This window comes from Anas acuta, chromosome 31, assembly GCF_963932015.1.
Source record: "Anas acuta chromosome 31, bAnaAcu1.1, whole genome shotgun sequence".
NCBI classification, from domain to species: Eukaryota; Metazoa; Chordata; class Aves; order Anseriformes; family Anatidae; genus Anas; species Anas acuta.
Genome location: NC_089009.1, coordinates 1,153,994 through 1,175,486, shown reverse-complemented (window position 1 = coordinate 1,175,486; position 21,493 = coordinate 1,153,994). Strand labels below are relative to the sequence as shown.

The 21,493-nt window shown below is 47.7% G+C and overlaps 2 protein-coding genes and 1 pseudogene across 3 annotated transcripts; 1 reads left to right on the top strand and 2 right to left on the bottom strand.

Moving 5' to 3' along the window:
* Nucleotides 1-171: 171 nt before the first annotated feature.
* LOC137846227 (E3 ubiquitin-protein ligase TRIM39-like) lies at nt 172-5,914 on the bottom strand. Of its 2 annotated transcripts, XM_068664044.1 has the most exons (6): nt 5,437-5,913; nt 4,359-4,454; nt 3,566-3,796; nt 2,869-2,891; nt 2,073-2,188; nt 172-1,414 (listed from the first exon to the last, which is right to left on the bottom strand). In XM_068664044.1, the coding sequence occupies exons 1-6, from the start codon at nt 5,854-5,856 to the stop codon at nt 900-902; spliced, it is 1,401 nt and encodes a 466-aa protein (XP_068520145.1). In that variant the 5' UTR covers nt 5,857-5,913; the 3' UTR covers nt 172-899. The 2 variants fall into 2 exon arrangements, with proteins under 2 accessions (XP_068520145.1, XP_068520146.1); XM_068664045.1 differs by lacking the exon at nt 2,869-2,891 and having other exon boundaries at nt 2,073-2,211; nt 5,437-5,914.
* On the top strand, nt 5,797-14,155 carry LOC137846212 (E3 ubiquitin-protein ligase TRIM7-like; annotated as a pseudogene).
* Nucleotides 14,156-14,240: 85 nt separating this feature from the next.
* Nucleotides 14,241-21,017, bottom strand: LOC137846319 (E3 ubiquitin-protein ligase TRIM39-like). The gene is given in 6 exon segments (XM_068664282.1): nt 14,241-16,101; nt 17,539-17,654; nt 18,156-18,178; nt 18,643-18,762; nt 19,854-19,892; nt 19,894-21,017. Coding segments are annotated over 6 exon segments (897 nt in total). The 5' UTR covers nt 19,972-21,017; the 3' UTR covers nt 14,241-15,580.
* Nucleotides 21,018-21,493: the final 476 nt, after the last annotated feature.

Below are 21,493 nucleotides of genomic sequence, written 5' to 3'. Positions count from 1 at the left end.
TTTCGGGAAAAGCAGGTGACTATTGCACGATGCAGGAATGGCTGTTGCAAATGTGAGACCTTGCTCCGGCCAGGTGGGGATTTTGCAGAGTTTTTTTTGGGATTTTTCCCATTCACTGCCCTCAGCTCAATGCCCATGAAGTGCCAGGACGAAATAACCACAAGACCAGGCTGCAAAGGAGGCAGTTTCTTATTACCATTTCCAAACAAAGCTTTTCAAACCATCAAAAGCACATCTGTACAATTCCTTTGGATATCCAAAACCCCTGAGTCCATTCAGTGGTAAGGAACCTGGGAAATGCTTCGTGAGCACCTTCCATCCCCTCTGGGCTCCTTCTTACATCCCCAAATTGCCTTTACGCACCAGCTCAGCCCAAGGGTGTTGCTCAATGAGAGGTTGAAGCCAAATCTGCTTGGGAAGGATTTATTTCGCTTAGTTTTAGGCATGTACAGGAGATGTGTCTGCATGCCATCTAGTCAATCTAGGCTCCGTCTGCAATCAGAGCACTCCTGCGAAGACCTGTTGAGCTATTTCTAAATGAGATACCGTACAAATTGCCACCGTTCTCCATTGATTAGGTTATCTCACCCACTGATTAGATTATTGCCTTCTTCTCGGAAGAAAGGTAAGAAAACTTGAAGCTGTCGGGAAGTCCTCCAGGCTTTTGCATCTTGGTCCATAGCATCTGTGCTCAGTCACAATGCTCAGTGGGATGAAAAAAGATGAGTAAAGGGTCCGGAAAACAGCAGGGATTTGTGATCAGTTGGAGATTTGGCTCAGCTCTATCCTTGTTCTCCGACAGAGAGGTTTTCTTCATGCCCCCAAAAGCCATCTCTGGGGTGATGAGACCCCACGGTGTCCCCAGATTTGGGAGGGTGAGACTTGAGGCATGGAGGGGGTCAGGGGGACAGGGTGAACTGGCACCCCCTCCCCAAGCAGAGCAGGGGGAGGATTTGCTCCCCTGCAAAGGACGTCGGCGGGTAGGTGAAGATGGGCGCCAGGTTGTGGGAGTCGAAAAACGCCACGCGCCCTGCCTCGTAGTCCAGGTAAATCCCAATCCCCCTGGGGGCGGCGAGCAGGGAGATGGGGCTGGTAGGAGAGGTGAGAGCCTGGTACTGGCTCCCGCACTGCCCCACCGCCCAGATGCCCACCTCGGGGTTGACGCTGATCCGTCCCTTCCTCCTCACCGACTCCTTGGCCACCCCGACGGCCCAGGCTTCCCCGTCGCCCACCTCCACCTCCCAGTAGTGCCTCCCCGTGCTGAAACCCTCGCAGCCCAGCACGCAGCGAGACGAATCGAAGCGTTTGGGGTTGTCGGGCACGGGCTGGCGGGTGTCTTCCCACCTCACGCGCTTGCGATCCTCGGACAGGACCAGCCGGGGATGCGCCGTCTCCGGATCCAGCGTCAGGCTTACTGAGGACGAAGAGAAGAAGAGCATCAGAGGCATGGTCCTAAGTGACCTTAATGTCCTATTTGGTCCTAAATGACCTAAATGACCTATTTTTCCCAGGCTTGACTCCAGCTCCCAGTCCAGGGGCTCTCCCTGTTTGCTGGAGTGATGGAAGAATTTTTTTTATGCCCACGAGCAAGACAGGAGGAAGAGAAATGTGAGTGCACGAAGGGAAATTGATCTAGAAAAACAAGGCTTTGAAGTGTGAATATTTTTTTTTCTGGAAGTCTCCAGGCTATTGAAAAAAATACACAAATCCTCCATTGTCCCTTGACCTTCCTTTTTTTTTTTTTTTTTTAAGATCACCAGTGTTCCCAGCAGCTCCACAGGGAAATGTTTGCAATGTTCGCCTTGTTCCTAGAGCTGCTGCTGAGCAGGACTCTACGTGACATCCCGCAGGCATCCCAGTGCTGACCTGGCTCCCCAAGTCCTGCCAGGAGGCAAACTCATCCTCCCTCATGCAATCAGCCCGAGTTAATTGCACCTTGCTATGCTAATACACGGGGCATGTTGGAGGTTTCTCTTTGCCACATTGCACCAGGACTTCTCCTCTGCTGAGATCTTCCTGAAATCCAGACCCAGGTGCAACCTCCAGCCCTCTCCTCCCCGGTTTCTCTCTACCTTGAAATTTCATCAGCATCTCCTTGAGGGCAATGTTCTTCTGGGGAAGACTTGTGGGCATCTCGGCCAGCTCAGGCGATGCCTCCAATGGCTTCTGGGCGCACTCTTTCTCAAGCCTGGAAGGAAAAAAAAAAGCTGGCTCGTAATACTGCCTTTGCTCATAATTTTCATGATGAGAATTTCTGATTTTCAACTAGGTTTTCTTACAAAGAAATAATAGTGGGGCTGGAGCAAAGAATGGGTACTAGGGTTGTCATTAATGAACTCCCCATAAGCATCTGCTGACCCAGAACACTATTTTGTCCCAAACACCAAGCAATGAAGAGCTTCTATCATGATCAGCAATGCTCTACATCAAGGGAAATGCAGGCAATAAAAGATAAAAATAAAAACCTTTAAAATAAAAATAGAAATAAAAAGATAAAATAAAAACCTTTAAAATAACCCACCTTCTTGATCCATGTCCAAACAGCATTATTCATGAAGAAGTCAGTTATAGGGGGTGGAAATTCATATTGAAGCCCCCCTTCCACCCAAACGCACCCCTTGGTGTTTAAACATCCAGATATTTTAGCTGCTGGGTTGTAATTTATGATGGGCATCTGACAGCTTTTCTTGGTCTTCAGCATCCTACTAGGACCAGGGCACTTTTTGCAGTGTCCTAGCTTTATCCTATATGTCTATGAAGTCACTAGAACATGGGGCTCATAGGGGGCTGGGATTTTGGAGTCCATCAGTCTCACCACCGTAGAAATAAGCATTAACATCATAATAACGTGTGGGAGAAGCCACAAACCTGCTCAGGATGTTCCTGCTGTCCTACAAAGGAAGGATGAGAGAAGAAGCATTAGGACAGAGCAACAATAAACAACCAAAGGCTGCCGTGGGGTGACCTCAGGCAACCACTCTAAAATTATGGGTCTAAAATAATACTGCATTGCCTGCACGGTGTTTATAGATCTGCTGCGGGGTTTGGCAAGGTCACGGCAGCACCACTTAATGAGCTGCTCCTTGTAGTTATCTGCCATCACCCTTCGTGTCCCTACTCTTTGGGGATGGGTGTTATTATTGCTAATGCACACTACTGCTTTGGTGTAGCCAAATATTTGAAAGCAGGAGTAAAACAGAGCCTGCAGGTGGGCTGAGGTGCATGGTTTGATGGCTACTTAAGGAGGAGATGAACCACAGCTAGGCACTGCTTTTTGTTTCTCCTCTATGTATTGTTGGGATTTAGACAACCTTTCTGGATGTAGACGTGTACAATCAGACGGATGAGTCCCATACCCATCATCATTAAATAGTGATTTAAATAAATTGGGCTTGGTTTAAAATGTTCAAAAGGACAGCTGGGCCATTGAAGAAAATAAATGTATTTCATTTTTTTAAAAGCTTTGAAGGTTAATAGTTTTAAAGGAACATTTAGGATGAATTTGCCCCCTGGGCTGGTGACACCGGTGATGTTCAAGGCCACCAGTTTTCCCTGGGGCTCTCACCTGTAGGAGTTCATATGCTGGCTGCTGACACTTCTCTTCCAGCTCACGGATCTGCTCACCCACGGAGGAGATCTCCTCCAAGATCTTGGCGATGCTCTCCTCCTGCCTCCTCACGATCTCCTGGTCCAGCTTGGCTAGCTGGCCCAGGAGGAGCTGCTCCTGTCGCTCCACGAACTGGTGCAGCTCCTTGATTTCAGCCACGACCTTCTGCCTCTCCTCTTCTACCCTTTCCTACAATGAATGCATGCAAGGGAGAGGCAGGGAGAAATTGCTTGGGGGAAATTGCAACAGAGCAGATTTAATGTGTTGACTTTAGGTGCAACACGGCCATAAACTCATAAATTCCAATGAGTATTGCAGAGCACAGGAATGTGTAATATTTTAGATCTTTTTTTTTTTTTTTTCTTTTTTTCATTGCCATTTCTAGGCTGAAGGTGCTGTCAGAGAGCATTTCCCATGGACTGTAATCTTTGTACCTAAAATGCTGAAGACCTTTGAACAGCAGGGAAAGATACACACCAACACCATAAACAGAGATGTCAGGGAAAGGGAAATCACGGCAAGAAAGAAGCAGTTGGGTCATTCCCTTTTCTACATATATTAATAAGGAGAACCTGGGAATGTGCCCCACTTGTGAGCAAACTGAGGAAAAAAAATCTCAGCAATAACCTGGCCAAATCCAACACATGATCACAGCCAGATAAGATGCTCAAGGAGCCAGGAGGCATGGGGGGAATAGAAGTAGCTATTAACTACATATGGTACCTGTCCATATGTAGGGATGGACACTTACGAGGAAATTCAGGCTTCTCCCTTCCTCAGCCATTTTCAGCCCCAGCAGTTTTTCTCTCCTGTCCTTCAGGATCTGCACGTGAGCCTGGAATTTCTCCTGAATAGAGAAGAAAGATTTTGATGGTGCATTTTCTTCCCCCAGCTGGTCCATCCCCCTGCTTCCATCCCACCTAACCCAGCTTATGTCCTACAAATTCACTCTCCCCTGCTTAATAATATGGTAATCTGGCTCTGGTAATTAGTAAACCCTCATTTCTGGAAGAGAAAGGGAGGTGGGCAGACAGAATAGGCTGCTTTCTCCCAAAACTACAGTGAAATTTTTGGCACAGATTAGAAAAGGAAATACTCAGGCAAAGGACAAGGAGCTTCAAATGACTGGGGAGACTCTGCTGGCATCTCCTCAGGTTCAGTGCTGACCCAAAATGTAAACTCAAGGTTTTTGCTCACACCTGATGCTGAAGAATATGTTTTCATCCCCAGCCTTGCAGCCTGGGCAATGCCCCATGCCCAATGTTCAAACCAGCTTAGGGTGGCAAAACCATATTCTCCACCACCTCTGGGCGGTGAGACTGGGGATGCATCACCTGTATGTGGTGAGAACAAATTTTACACCTCACCCACAGACAAAAAAAAAAGCATTTTTCACTGCAAACAGCACAAAACGTAACCCTGCCTTGCACCCTGAGACCAGATTCTTTTGGTAGAAATCAGCATCTGGTTTCTATCAGCATTTCTATCTAATCTGCACAGGAAGCATCTCCTGCACCCCAAATGTTGAAAACAGCATAGCTGCCCCTGCTTTGAGCAGGAGGTGGGATTAAATATCTTCTGGGCTCCTTTACAGCATGATTTATATGATGGTAGTACGATGATCTGGGAATGACAGCATCAAGAAAATCGGGATAACAAGGAGAGAAAGAGGGGGGGGCACGGAGCAAGCATGGAGGAGGTCGGCTGTAATCCAACCCGTGGATCAAAAGGGGTGGAAACGCAAACATTTACAAGCATTTCTCAGGGCAGCTCCCTGACCCGGTCCCCTCCTCTTCCCCTGGTTCCCCCCCCCTCCGGAGCCTTCCTACCTTGTGCTCCTCTGCAGCCTCCTCGATGGGGACCACGGGGTGGGCGCGATGCGCCTGGGACTCCCTGCAGACCAGGCAGATGGGGGTCTGGTCCTCCTCGCAGAAGAGTTTCAGAGCCTCCTGGTGCTTCTCGCACAGCCTCTCCCCCCCTGCCCCTCCTTTGGCTGCCTGCAGGCTCAGCCTCTTGGCTATCTCGATGATTTTCGCCAGCTCCCGGTTGGGTCTCAGGTTTCTCTCCGGGGCCGTCTCTTTGCACCGCGGGCAGGTGAAATTCGCCTCCTCTTCCTCCCAGCAGCGGGTGATGCACGCCCGGCAGAAGTTGTGGCCGCAGTGGATGGAGACGGGGTCTTGGAAGAAGCCCAGGCAGATGGAGCAGGAGGCTTCATCCTGGAAGCTTTCGGCGGGGATGTCTTCAGCCATGGTCTTCTCGGTGGCGAAGATGACGGGGCAGCTTTCGTTTTCCGCCCCGGTTGGTCTCGCCGTTGGCTGCTCCCCTTCCTGCAGGTGCCTGGGGCCCCGAGGGAGGTGAAAGGGAGCTGAGAGATTCATCATGGGGATGATTAGGTTTTCTCCAGGCGAAAGGCTGCGCTGAGAGGCTGCAGAGATCCCCCTTTCCCCGAGGGGGAGCGGAGGGGAAGAGAGAATCCCCCTTCCCCAAGGGGGACCTGGTGGGTTTCAAAGAAACCAGATTGAAAATAAACATCCCTAATAACTTCCTGGCTTGGTACAGATCCACCTGCAGCTTCTCTATAACACCCCCCCCAAAAAAAATAAATACCCAGGGAAGCAGAGGAGTAACCCCCACCCCAAGTCTCTCCATGGTCCAGCACCCAGAAACCAGTCTGGTCTCATTCCTCATTAATAAATGCACTCTTAAAGGATTAATTAATTGAAGGGCACGGGGAAAAAAGCTTGATACAGCTCCCTTCTTCATGCTAAACCACCAAACACATCCTTCGCTGCTCGTTTTCAGCCCTTTCTTATTTTGCATGCCTAACTGCTGGCTTCACCACCGTCTTATTTGTGTTCATGCGTGTGTACGTGCGGCTATAATTCTTTTATTGCTGCTTTCGCTTCTCCTTTTAAACAGGATGCTGTTTCTTTCACGGCTCAGTGCTAAGCCCGGAGTCAAGTGACAAGCAATTACCACTCAGCCGTTTATTTTTTATCTTCCCTTTTCCTCCAGGCTTGCCTGAGCTTGAGGAAAGGAGGGGATTTCCTTTTGCCATGTAAGTGAAATGACTCCACGAAAAGACATATCCATCATCTGTCTGCTCAGGGATGGTTTCTCCTTCAGCTGGCTGCAGAAAAGCTTCCATCAGCCTTTTGCCACCACGTTTTTGGGGGGAGATGTGATATTTCAGCAGTGTTGAACAATTAGGTTGTTTAGGCTGAAATATCACATCTATCACATAAATCAATCACATACCACATCACATCTTATCACATGAACAAGCAGGTTTTTGTTTTCCTGCAAAGCCTCGGGCTGTAGAAGCCAGTCCTGAATCCAAAACTTCATCCAAAATTTGCCATAATAATGCCAAAATTCGCTATAAAGATGCTGAAGTGACAAATGTCCTCTCCATCACCTTTCTGCAGCTGTCCTGGAGGGACAAGAACATCATTCTCCATCCCATTAGATAAAAATCCCCAAATTCACTCAATCCCACAGACCACTGACCTGTGGTCCATGGAATAGCTGCTACCAGTCCAAAGCCCTTTTCGTGCCCAAACGAACAGGGTGTATTTGCATGGGGACGATGCTGGCTAACGAAGCAACACATTTTCTGAAAACATCAGTAAATAAATAACACATCTGTGGTTTTTGGTTTGCAGGTTTTTTGCAGGGGGGCATCATGATTTTCTGGTGCAGATTTCCGTGCCTGTGAGCACTCAGAATGAAACTGGTGGTACGGTTTCATATTCAAAGCCTTTTTTATTTTATTTTATTTTATTATTTTATTTTATTTTATTTTATTTTATTTTATTTTATTTTATTTTATTTTATTTTATTTTATTTTATTTTATTTTATTTTATTTTATTTTATTTTTTTAGGAGGAATGTTCATCTGGAGTTAAGGGTTGATTTATTAGGGAATGAGACGTGCAGAGGAACTGATGCTGGGATTTGCATTAAGGGCACTCTTTTCTCTCCTGCTTTGCTTCCTCCTGCTGGCCCATGAATGCCAACAGCCTCATTACCTCTTTCCTTCCTGGCACAAGCCACGTTTCCTCCCCAATTACCTACATGAGCTGCATAATCACCATAACCTTGGAGCAATCACCTGCAGCGGCTTTGCTTTTTGCTGTGCCTGTTTGGGGCTTGAAGCAGAGCTTGGTGCACCTGGAAAAACATCGCTGCTTCTCCAAATCCAGCCATGTCACTTGATTTTGCCAAGCCCTGGGGGCACTAATGAGCGTTAATGGCCCCGAGCAGCCTCCACCTGAGCCCCCCACCTAGCCCATAGCACAGGGACTCTATTTAATCTCAGTTCTTAGGCTTTTAGCATTTTTGCAAGCTGCTTTAGAGGAGAACCCATGCATGGCTGTGGACCTGCTGATCCCTACGCCCCATGGGCTGCCTTCGTGATTCCACTGCCTTTGCAAAGAGATTTTTATCCCTTAAGAAAAATTAGCAGAGATTTGGAGCTGCTTATTCCAGTATGGAGAAAATATGTGTTTTAGGGGTGTTTGAGACCATTGTTTTAGGGAAAAGGTGGGTGAGGAGGTGCCCAGAACCCACGAGGGAGAGGCTGAGGAGTGGGTGAAGCATCATTTACCATGTCTAAGTGATGTTGAACTTGATGTTCAACAGCAATAAGTCACAGAAAAGGGAGTCATGGGGTACTTTGATGTACTAATTTCCCTTCATGTCAACGCTAAACCTTAGGGTAAAGCTCCCCAGAGGCTTAGCTTGCCTTCAGATAACCCAGCCCAGCTGCTAAAAGAAGGCTTGGTGCGTTTTTATTTGTTTTCTTGCAACCAAAGCCTTCTAGTACTGCTCTCTACAGGTTAAAATAATTACGCCCCTCTGCAAATGAGCCCTGAGCTCTCTGTAAGCAGCAGAGCTGTGAGCGAGTGTGGTCTCATGAGGGAGCTGGAGGCTCTTTTTTGAAAGAGGAACATTTGCTGAATGTCTCTCTGCGAGGGCAGCTAGAAAATTAGTAATCAAAGCTTTTATTATGGGCTTCTGCTTAATTGCTTCAAGCCATCAATTAGGGAAGTGGGGGAAGGAATTCAAGGGGCAACCCCAAAAATGCTGTCAGGCATAAATTGCCCTGCTTCAGTTTTCCCTTTTCTTTGCATTGCTTTAGCTCCTGCTTCCTTTCTTCAGTCTCTTAGGTTGTAGTTTAAGGGTTAAATATAAATGCAGGCCAGGAAAAGGGTGTGCTTTTTCCTGTGATCAGCCACATGAGGAAGCTGATTGGGCTGAAAAATGGGTCTGGGGGGGGGGTGGGAAATGGTTTGTTTTCAGGGTGTTTGGTGTCTGGTTCTGCAGAGGTGGAGAGGGCAGGATGGTGGTGGCCAAAGCTATGGGATGGGTCAGTTGCAGAGAATGGTTCAAATGTAAAAAAATAAAGTAAAATGAAATATAATGAAATAAAATAAAATAAAATAAAATAGGGTGCTATTTGCTGCAGAACCGATGCTGGCCCCACGTGTGCCTCCACCATTGTTTTCCCAACCTTCCCAAACCTTCTTCTCCTTTTCCAAGGATGTCCTTCTCTATTTTTTTTCCAAGCCAAGCCCCCTCCCTAAATCCTCCTTGCTCCCATCCCCAGCTCATCCAGGATGTGGGTCTTGCCCCGATTTTTGGCAGGGATCCCTTTCCCCATCCCAGAAGAAGATCCCCAATGTATCTAGATCCATTCTGCCAACCCGCGGGTACCAGGGCACCCATGCAGGTATTTTGGGCATCACCTCCTCTCCCCGGTCCCACCCCAGGATCATCTCTAGCTCTGCCCACCCTGAGCACTGGGGTGATGGGAAGGGAAACGCCTTTCCCTCGCGCGGAGGAAAATGAAAGTTGGTGCTGGTTTGCAGCAGGGGCCCCATGGCTGCACCGAGCCCTGTCCCCAAGCTCCCCAGCGAAGCCTCCTGCCCAATCTGCCTGGAATATTTCCGAGACCCCGTCTCCATCCACTGCGGTCACAATTTCTGCCGGGCGTGCATCACCCGCTGCTGGGAGTGGTCCACGGCGAATTTCTCCTGCCCGCAGTGCAAAGAGACGGCCCCGGAGAGAAGCTTTCGTCCCAGCCGGGAGCTGGCGAGGGTCCTCGAAATAGCCAAGAGGTTGAGTTTGCAGGCAGCCAGAGGGGAGGCGGTGGAGGAGGAAGGATGCGAGAGGCACCGGGAGCCTCTGAACGTCTTCTGCAAAGACGACGAAACCTTCATCTGTGTGATCTGCCGGGAGTCCCGGCTGCACCGGGCTCACACCATGCTTCCCGTGCAGGAGGCTGTCCAGGAATACAAGGTAAAGGTTTATTTTTTCCACCTAGATATGCACTAGGAAATGAATCAGCACCATCGGGGTGTGATGTTCCCTCTCAGCTCCTTATCACGGGGCTGCAAATCATCCTACCCCAAACCCAGGGCTGTAGTCTGGGGGCAGAAGCGTTGTCCTCCCCCCTTCTGGGTGTTTGTGAGCTGACCTCTTTCGAAATGACAACGTTGACCACGCACCGGTGTTTCCACTGCCTCACTTCTCAGCCTGGTTGAGCAGTTAATCTAAAGATATTCCACAGCCAAAGGGGTGAGGTCTTCATCCCCTCTCCCCCCTTGCGAAATTCAAGCCTTTGTCCAGCTCTGGTGCTTAACAGACTTGTTGATTGTGTGATGCTCTCTAAATCAGCAGGAAAATGTCCCATGAAATAAAATAAAATAAAATAAAATAAAATAAAATAAAATAAAATAAAATAAAATAAAATAAAATAAAATAAAATAAAATAAATAAAGTAAAATAAAATAAAATAAAATAAAATAAAATAATAAAAAAAGCTGCTTTTCTGCTGCATCAGTATGTTAAATCAACTTGAGAAAGGTAAAGAACAGGTGGACAAAACTCTGTGGCATTTATTTCAATTTAAAGCATTCCCAGCTCCACAGTTTTGGATCCTTTTGGGCCAAGAGAGTCACAAGGAGAAGTTCTGGAGTTGAGCAAGGCTCAATCCCACTTCCAAGTGTCCATTTTTTAGGCTGTCTGCGCTCTCCAAAGACGTGGGGTCTTGTTTTTTTCCCTCAGGGACAAATCCAAGCCCACCTGCAAACACTGAAGGAAGACAGAGACAGGCTCCTGGGCTTTCGAGAGGCTGAAATGAGGAGAAACTGGGAGTATTTAGTAAGTATCTATTTATTTATTTATTTTTTGATCAGGAATGGAGCCTGGATATCTCCTTTTGGTTTTAGATGAGATGCTGTATGGATAATCATCCTGCTGAGCATGGGGTCTCTCTCCCTGTACCAAGCCAAATACTTCCTGACCCCTTTTTTCCCCCTGGATTTTAGGGGAAAAAAATATAGAAAGCAGAATCTGGAGCCCCGAAAGGAGCTCAATTGCTGAATGCCAAGCAAATTCTGAGTGGGTTTGCTTGCTCTGGATGGAGAATCATGTTTGGATGTGTTGGAAGTCATAACAATGTCCCTGCTGTAACACATTTTAGGATGCTCAGGGCACTGACCCTTTCTAGGGGTGCATTTAATGGTCAGTGCAGGACTTTGCTGCCTCATTCTACACCCACCTCTCGTGTCCCCTCCTCACAGGAGAAGACCGAGGCTGAAAGGCAGAAGGTTTTGAGCACGTTTGAAGGGCTGCGTCTCTTCCTGGAGGACCAGGCACGTCACCTCCTGGCTCAGCTGGCGGAGCTGGAGAGGGCCGTAGAGAAAATGCAGGAAGAAAACATCACCAACCTCACGAAGGAGATCTCGCACCTGGACACCCTGATCCAGGAGATGGAGGAGAAGTGCCAGGAGCCAGCAAGTAAATTTCTGCAGGTGAGGAACTATTAAATAGAGCTTGGCTAACACAACCTGGCTCTGGGTATTGACCCATGATGCGGCTAAACCTGGTTGTGCTTGCTCCAAAGCTGCCAGGGTTTCATTAATATTTTGCTGCCAAGATGCATTCCCTGATTTTCTTATCCCTTCTCTCTCTTCCAGGACATCAGAGGCACCTTGAGCAGGTATGGATGGGTTTTTCTGAGCTTCTTCTCCCACCCCCCGAGCTGGGGAAGGGGTTGGACCTTGTGTTGAGCAGGACAGGCACAGGTTTGGTTTCATGGACTGTGGCTGAGAGCTGTGGTGTCACCACAAATCACAGAATATACAACATGTTTCTTAAAGCCTGCACCAGCTCCTCTGAGCTATGGGTGTGCACAAAATATTTCCTAGTGTCTCTCAGAGAAGCGTCCTGACCTCTCCTTTCTCTCTCTCTTCCTCTAGGTTTGGAAAGGAAAACTTCCAGCAGCCCACTTTGCTTCTTCCAGAGCTGGAAAATAAAATCAGTCACTTCAGGGAGAAAAATATTGCTCTAGAGGAGACTCTGAGGAACTTCAAAGGTATTGAGCATTGGTGGGGATGGGGAGATGGAGCAATGTCTGTGGGAGCACAAATTGCATCCACTTAGAACATAAATCATATTTATTGGAATCGGTGGGGTGAATTGTGATGGACGTTTTGGAGATGAAACACTGGTTGGGCAAACCCCAGGTGCTCTTCAGGCTGCTTCTATAACAGGAATCCTGCCTTTGCAGAGTTGCCCAACCTTTTCCAAGCGAGAAATGTGAGATCGAGCTGGCTCCACCTGCACTATGATGTGGATCTATGCTGAGATACCCCCTAAAACTGCCTCTGTGCTGGGAGGAATCCTTCAGAAAAACCAGAGCGCAAAGCCAGGGAAGGGGGTCCTGGTCCCTGGCAAGGACATCCAAGGGATGTGGATTGCATTTATAGTGTGAACATCAGCATCTTCTCCCATACACAAACTCAACACTCCTTCCCACTTTGATTCAGAAAGCTCTACCTGAAAACCAACTCAAATTAATTTTTAATTTTAGCTTCCAGCCAACTCTGCTCCCCAGCATGTGGTGGACAGTGGATTGTCATTTCTTTGGGGGCAACCTGCTTTTAAAATGATTTTGAAATCCCTGGTTGGGGAAATAGCATAGAAAATAGTCCTAATCCTAAACTTTTCTCATTTCCTTTTGGTCTTCTTGGATTGTGTACCACATTTCTTCCATCTCCCTGCAGACATCTCACACAAGGTGTGATCTGAGCAGGGCAGAACAACCTCTCTGCTTTCATATTCACACTGATACCAGCATGTTATATCAAATAGATAATGTCTCTTTTTCTCCATTCTGTTTTAGACATCTTGATGTTTGAGCTGCCTGAAAAGAGTAAGTCCATCTCCTGGAGCTGAGGGAGTGGGAAAACCCTAGGGAAGGTTGAGCCCAGCATGGGATGGGCCATAAGTTGGAGGCTCATTTGGGGAAGATGCCTCTGTGTCTGAATGACAAAATGAGAGGGAGGGGGGGAAACATCACAAGGAGTCAGGGAAGCACCATAAAGAGTCAGGGAATCCTCACCACAAGGTGTTGATGGATTCATTTCTCTCAATGCTAAGTTATGTGAAGGTCAACTCTGTTCCTCATACCTGTATGTTCAGGGACCAAATGCCCAGTTTGGCTTTTTTGTGAGTCAAAAATTTTCTCATGCTTGGGGTTTGCTCTCCTACTCGTTGGGAAGCTTCTTCTGATGTTTACCTGGGTCCTGTGGAATAGGGAAAGCAACCAACATCAGAAAGGGGTAGAGCATCCCAAGGGATAGGGTGAATGATGCTGCAGGACCTCCCCATTCAGCCCCAGAAGCAAGGCAGAGCCTGGGGCCATGGGGAAATATTTTGGTTTCCTTTTTCAGTGAATGTGACCCTGGATCCAGCCACGGCTCACCCCCAGCTCGCCGTGTCGGAGGACAGGAGGAGTGTGAAGTGGGAAGATGCCCAGCAGGACGCATCCGATGAGGGATTTGGCCCCGATCCCTCCGTGCTGGGCTGCGAGGGCATCACCTCAGGGAGATGCTGCTGGGAGGTGGAGGTGACACCCAAAGGCTCCTGGGCTGTTGGTGTGGCCAGGGAGTCTTTGAAGAGGAGAGAAGAGACCCCTGTGAGCCCTGAGATTGAACTGTGGTCTATGGGTCTGTGTGAGGACCAGTTTTGGGCTCTCACCTCCTTTGAGCGCACGCCGTTATCCCAAATCCAGGTCCCTAGAAGGGTCCGGATCACCCTGGACTATGAGAGGGGTCAGGTGGCGTTTTTTGATGTCGATAGGAAGGCCTTGATCTTCATTTTCTCAGCAGCCTCATTCAAAGGGGAGAGTGTTCACCCCTGGTTCTTGGTGTGGAGCGAGGGGTCTCGGATCACATTGTGCCCCTGAAACACTCCCTTCTTACCCAAACACAAGTTTTATGTCCCCAACACCCCCGGTTCTAGCACTTTGGAGGACTCCTACCAAATTCCTACTAGGCCTTTCTGGCCTCTTCCCATTCTCAGTGACCCCAAAGGGCTAAGCATCTCTGTGGGTTGGTGTCCCAAACTGTAATTGACGGTTTGGGGTATCGGTGGCTGACAGATGGAGCCACATCTGCCCCAAAACGTCTTGCACCAGACTGGCAGCTTCTCCAGTCTTAGGGTTTCAGATGAAGTAAAAAGGTTTACATGCTGTGATGTTCTTCTGTCTGGTTATTCACTGCTTCTGGATGTCAGGTTCACGGGGATTAAAGGGAAGCCACTGGGATTGGCATGGGTTTCTCTTATCTGTAGAGGTCAGCATGTTTTTTTTTTTCTAGGTTGGGTGCTGTACATTCAGTACAACAGATGGAGAAAAGCAGGGACATTTATGCTTATGAGTCATCCGACAGATTTGAAGCATGACCACAAGAATGAGGGAAATCACATCTGCAAAATTTGTTGGCCATTTTTGGGGGGACTGGGCTTTTGGCTGACTAAGTCCCATTGCTGGTTCCATTGCACAGAGGCTATGAGTTGGCTGTGCCTGCACCCAGAAAGGCCCACAAGCCCCAAGAAGTGGCTAAAGCCATTCTCGAAAGCCACATGCCACACTGCCCCCTCATCTACTGGCAGTCTCAACCAGAGAGAAAGACACAGGGGAAGAAAAATTTTTTTTATTAATGATTGTTACGGAGTTCTGAGGCTTCAAATATCAATAATTTGAGGAGAAGGGAGAAAATGGTTGAAACTCAGGAGCAGCTTGGCTGTGGGTGAACTTTCCATCATAAACATCTCAGCTGGCCACCTTTTATAAGGGAGGAACTCTTTGTTGTAGGATGATTTTCCCATGCAACTAATGGGATGTTGGAGGAGGATCCATCTGCACAGATACATTTGGGGTTGGTAGCATTTTGGCTAGGCTCTGCCAACTGGGCCTCATGATTCCTCCCCACCCACACGTTATAACTTTTACTGATCAGTTTTATGTAATTAACCCTCTTTTTCCCCAAATTGGTTAGATTAAAACATTGTCTTAGGGGTTTAGCTAAAAGCTCCAGCCAGAATTAACATTTTTGCTTACAATGTCTAGGCAAAATTTTACATCCAGCTCCCCATTTAAAAAACAGGCAGATAAACACAAAGAGAGAGGCAAGAAATTAAAAAGCTCTTGAGATTTGAGATGAGGCCTCAAGGTTTTATACAATACTCCCAAGTGAACAACATATCTTGATTTTTTTATTTAAAAAAAAAAAAAGCAAAGTTTGGACCACTTGGTTCGAACATGATCATCTCAGATAGGGACAACTCTATTTGATCAAGGAAATCTGATATAAACTTGATATAAATGTGATATAAATGCTGGGGAATTTTGCTTTTCTGCCACTGTAGGTTTTTTCCTTTTGCCCACCATTTTCCACTTTCACACCCCAGGTCCCCTCTGCAGTCCTTTTCCTTTTTTTTTTTTTCTTTTTTCCCCACTTTCCTCACCAATATCAACCCCCTAGTCTCATGGGGGTGAAGGACGTTTAAAAGCCAAAGTCCCCTCATTTCTTCTGTTCCCTATGGCCCCAAGGGTAGCACAGGAGGCAAGCAGTTGTCCAACGAGGATATGGAAATTGGGGGGGTGCTGATTTCTGTGTCTCAGGGACATAGCCTGAGCTGAGACCTGGCCCCCACCACCCAGAGCCACGGGCGGACCCTCTCCCCAGTGAATGAAGCTCGGGAAAAAATGAATATAAGCCCCCCTTCGTCGGCATCAAAAAATGCCACCGTCCCTCCAGCATAGTCCAGGTGGACGCTGACTCTCCTGGGCAGCACCCGCAGGGGTAGGAGGGTCACCTTGCGGGTGGTGAGTGCCCGGACCTGTCCCCCCCACTTCTCCACCCCCCAAATCCCCCCTTTGGGGCAGAGGCTGAGTTGTCCCTTCCGAGCGATGGACTCTTTGGCCACCCCAATGGCCCAGTCCCCTTCGTCCCCCACCTCTACCTCCCAGCAGTGCCGGCCGGTGGCGAAGCTCTGGTCGCCCAACACGAAGGGCCAGTAGTCGAATCTCTCGGGGTTATCGGGCAGGTCCTGCCGTCCTTCTCCACGTCTCACACTCTTTCGGTCTTCGGAGAGGACGAGGTCGGGGTGAGCCGTGTCGGGGTCCAAGGTGATGCTGGCTGTGGGGTGGAGGACAAGGTGTGTGAGGAGCAGGGTTGAGGCCCTGAGGATATGGGGGGGGGTTAAAAAAAAACAACATGGACACACTGGAGATAGTCAACAAAGGGCTATGAAGAGGATTAAGGAACTGAGCATCTCTCCTATGAAGAGAGGATGAAAACTGGGCCTGCTCAGTCTGGAGAAGAGGCCTCTCAATCCCATAAAGGAGGTGCAGAGAGGACAGGGCCAAACTCTTCTCAGTGGTGCCCAGTGTCAGGACAAGAAGCAATGGGCACAAACCAGAATGCAAGAGGTTCAATCTGAACATCAGAAAGTGCTTCTTCACTGGCACAGGTTTCACAGAGAGTTGTGGAGTCTCCAACCTAGAAGATCTTCAAAAGCCATCCGGGCATGGTCCTGGGCAACCTACTCTAGGTGGCCCTGCTTGAGTAGGGTGGTAGGACCATATAGACCCAGAGGTGCCTTCCAACCTCAAACACTCTCTGAGGGGACCAGCAAGACTCAGGCTGGCATCAGAAGGGCAAAAAGTTCCTGAAGCAGAAGGTGAAAGGAGCATGGAGGCCAACACATGCAGGGCTGTACACGAAGCAGAAAGACTGTTTTGAAGCCCCAAACCACCAAGAAGACAAGGTGCACAGTGGGTATAGTAATAACAGGCTCATGCAGATATTTTTGCTGACTTTCCGCATCATTGTCCCAAAAGAAATGCTGAGGAGAGAAAAAAAATTCAAGGAAAGCAATACATGGGATGTAAAACAGCAAAGCCTTGAGTACTTCGTCTCCTAGAGCAAGCACCAACTGTAGGACAAGGCCAGACTGGTTCAGCTAACCCTGTGGTTTAAAAAAGAGCTAAAATCTGAAGACAGGGCTGATGAATGAGGTCAACCCACTTGCCATATTTGTTTCAGGGAAATGGTTAGGTATCAAGGCAAGGGCTCTGCCCTGGGGCAAGCTTCCTTGAGCGTTACACCAAGATTCTGGCTGCAGGGCTAAGAAAACTCGTTTGGTTGCCCCGATTTTTTGTATTCTTCCTTCAGCATCTATTTTTGACCAATTTGGACATGGTTTATGGGTCTAGGCACACCTTTGTCTAACAGGTACGGCTGCTTTAGTTTCTCATGCTCAGCAGAAGGCAATTTGGGGATAGGCAAGGCTGGAGGGGAGCAGAGACAGACAGCAGCCCATCCATGAACATTTTTCAGGAATTGCAACAAAACATATGTAATTAAGAGTGTGGCAAATGAAGCATTAAGTCATGTGGGTCTCAATTTGTCATTTCTTTTGCCCAGGATTTGCTCTTCCATCTCAGGTTCTCTGCAGTATTTACATTCCCAAAGAGTGTCCAGAATGAGCTACGGGCAGGTCAGCTCTTCCAGCTCTTACCAAAATACATCCAATCTATTATTTTTTTTCCCTCCTATAATCCTTCTCAGTACCTTGAAGCTTCTTCAGGGTTTCCTTCAGAGCACTATTCCTCCACGAGAAATGACAGAATCTCTCTTCTGGCTCTGGAGAAACATTCACTGGCAACTGGAAAGTCACTTTCCCACACCTGGAGAAAAAGCACCACCACAAATTCCAGAGTGATTGCTACAGAGAATGTCATCATTTCAGGAAATCTGATGCCACGAGGAATGAGGTGATGGTGATGCTCATCCCCTTGACAACCCAAACCTCAAGAAAAGCAAACGCTGAACTTCCTTGCTTGGATTAATTAATTCATTACTTTTTGATAGAGAAAGGCCCTGCTTGGACAGAGTAATTAAGAGAGAAGAATCAAGCTATTGCAGTGAATTAAAACTAGCCTTTGCCATATGGAGGTTTAATTTTGAGACTAACGCTCCTTTGATCATTTTAACCCCAAAATGGTCAAGAAAGGATCAAATGGGAAGAGCAGATACAAACACATAGCAGTGGTCCCCAGAATACCCTTCCAGACTCTTGCAATTTCCCTGAAGCAGAAGAACATCCAGCAGCCAGTGATGAGTTTTCTCCTCTATGGTCATTGCTTGTTGAAAAACTCAAGAAACAGCTTTTCAGAGAGACCACATACCTGGTAACGAGGCTTTTCGCATCCTAGGGACAGAAGAGAGAAAGAAGAAAGGAAGCTCAGGTTGCCGTGTGAGCCATTTTCTACTTAAATCACAGAATTACTGAATTGTCCAGCTGGGGGTGGACCTCCTGGTTCTCTGCTCCAACCCAGTGCATGGAGGAAGGTGAACCAGCTCAGGTTGTTCACGGCTGTGTCCAAGGAAATTCTGGATGTTCAAGGATGGAGATGCCCCCATGCAAAGGGACCCTCATCCTATACTGGACACACTGGAGAAGAGTCTGGTTTGCTCCATAATCCCACTAAACCATTGCAGGGCCCCAGGGAGCATTAACAGATATTAACAGCCTCGAGCAACCCCACCCAGGACCCTCTGCCCATTGCCCATGCCAGCAGCTATTTGGGGTCATGTTCCTAAAGATGGGATCCCCTTCCTAAAGATTTTCCCTTGAAAAAATTTCCCTTCTCTCACCCAGAGTAATTCACTCACCGATTGCTGGCTCTTCTTATCCTGTGTTTTTGTCAGGCTGTCCAGCTGGGAAATCTCCTCCGAGAGCTTGGTGGTGGCTTTTGCTTGCCTCTTCTCAATCTCATTTTTCAGGTCTTCCAGCTGTGAAAGCAAAAAGAGCTCATGTCCTCCCGGGAACCTGCAGCGTACCCGAAATCCAAGCACGGTTTGCCAGGGCTCAGCTTCTCTCCTTCCCTTTTAAGATGCAAACAAAGGAGCAGTGGGATGGGAAATACCACGAGGAACTCCTGGAGAGGCATTTGCCACAGGAGGAGCTCACCGTTCAGCCCGAATCCCTACCAACTTTTTGCTGAATTCCTGAAGAAATCAGAGGGGTAGAATCAAACTTGAAGCTTAAAAGAAAAAAAAAAAAAAAGGCAACACAGATTTGGGAGGAAAGATGTTCCCTGCTGATAAAAGCCACAATCAGCTTTGCATGAATTTGGGCAGAAGGCTCTGATGGTCCCAGGCTTAACAACACAGAAGTGCTGCAAAGGAGCCAAAAATGATCTAAAGAAATGATCCTAAAGATGGTATCTTACTGCCCAGGGACTGACAGGTCAGGGAGGCTGACACCTACCAGATCCTCCAGTTTTCTGCACTCCAGGGTAGCTCTCCTTCCTCGGAGACCTTCTCTCGCTTCCTTCAGAAAACCTAATATCCGTCTGAATTTCTTCTGAAGCGAACTAAAAAAACCTGTTGTTTTTATCCCTTTGATGGGGCTGGATCCTTCTCTTCCTGTTCCTCCCCAGTCCTGGGCTCACGAGTGTGTTGAGCCTGCAAGTCTGCTCTTCGCGCCATGTCTCCTGGGCAAGAGGTGGTGACACCCTTGGTCAGACGTGCTGGGAGCGTTGGGTTTCTTCCTTGTCAATCTTCCAGCTTCTTATCCCGGGGAGACGTTGAGGGCTATCACCTCGTTGTTTTTGTCATCTTCCTTTTAGGAGGAAACCATCAGCCTTCCCTGGAAAAAGGGCTGGAGGCAGAAGACATTTGGGCTGCCGGGGGGGGGAGGAAATTTTGAGGCTTGGTGGGGGTGTGGATGGGGAAAACATAAGAAAAACAGGAGGGAGATGTGCAGCCAAAACCTTGGAAGAGGGATTGCAACTGCATGCATGCAAAGGAGCAGTAGTCCAAGTCCTTGGGATGTCTTTTGCATCCCATTATTAAGCCATAACATGCCCCCCAAGAAGCACTGCCCTGGCTCTTAGCTCACAGGGAAATATTTCCAAGCAACCTATAACCCACTGGCTTTGTGTTAAGCTCAGTGGCTAAATACTTTTTTTTTTTAATTATTATTATTATTATTTGCATCACTTGGCTGGGTTTGGAGAGGCGAGTCCCATTTCCAGCAAACTATTCCCATCAGGAAGAGCCCCAGGGGAGTCGCTTGCTCCAGGAGCTGAAGGACTGGAAGCAAAAACCCTTCAAGCATTTCCCAGGGAAACGTGGCCTGGGGTGAGCAGCTCGGGTTGCTGCTGCCTTCCCTGCCAGTCTCAGGAGGTGGGTGCAGAGGGGTGAACGGGGGCAGTTAATGAGTCATCTCCGTCTGAGCAGGGCTGCTTTGCTCTTTGGAGGAGAACAGCTCCTCAGCATCAGCAGAGCCTGGGGCACAGCTCCTTTCATCTCCAGATGAGGTGCCTAAGGTTGGGCACCCTAAAAAGGGTCGGGTCTACTTCTCCCTGCTGATTAGGGAGCCTGGAAAACCAGCTGGGGTGGAGACCATCCGCATTGCAAATTTCGGCAGCAGAGCAACACCCTGGAAGGGGGTTGGAGCTGGGAGAGGGCTGGATCAGAGATCAGAGGCACCGAGGGATTCTGTGGCCCTAAAGTTAAAAGAAAATGGGTCTCTATCTCCCAAGTCTTACTGGAACTTGGTGTTTTTGTCTCACGTTTCTCAGCAGCTGCTGCTTCTTAGAGGAGCCTGGTGGGACCGCAGCACCCCAGGGACCACCAGCAACCCGCAAGCACGTCCTTGCAGAGCAGACTGAGATCTTTTCCCCTTCTTCACCCAAATTTCTCCTCCGTTCCTTGCTGCAATGACAGCCTGTCATTTCATAGCCTCTGCCTTTCCTAGCCTGACTTGGTTTGGTTTCAGGATTCAGACACAACACACAGGGTGACAAAGATCACGAATGGCTTCAGACCCCTCCCTGGCAGAGATAAGGGAAAGGGAATGAGATGGGACAAAGAGCAAAAACCAAGGCCATTTGAACTAAAGTCTTTCCTCACAAGCACTAATTGTACCAACACTTTCCCTGCTTTTTCATTTTTATTTTTATTTTTATTTTCATTTTTATTTTTATTTTTATTTTTATTTTTATTTTTATTTTTATTTTTATTTTTATTTTTATTTTTATTTTTATTTTTATTTTTATTTTTATTTTATTTTTATTTTTATTTTATTTTTATTTTATTTTTATTTTTATTTTTATTTTATTTTTATTTTTTATTTTTATTTTTATTTTTGTTAAACCTCATGCTTAAGCTCCTGCCCCAACTTCAGGTTTTCTAGCAGAAAGCAGATTTTCCATCCTGCAGTGAAATTCTCTGTGCTTCCCAACTGATGGGACCAGGTAATGCATGAAGTTGAAGGACATGCATGAAGGAAAGATAGCACAGCACAGCAAATATCACTATCAAGATACCAGCCATGAGTCTGCTCTTACTGAGACCTGTGGGTATGGTGAGATGGGGCTTTGTCATAGTGAGCCCACTCATATCTCATCTGTTATTCTGAGCCTGATGCCGTCCGCTCCCTCCCACTCTCTCTTTTGGTTCCTCTTCTTGGTTCTATAATCAATAACCTGTTTTTTATTTCAGAGATGCTGCTTCC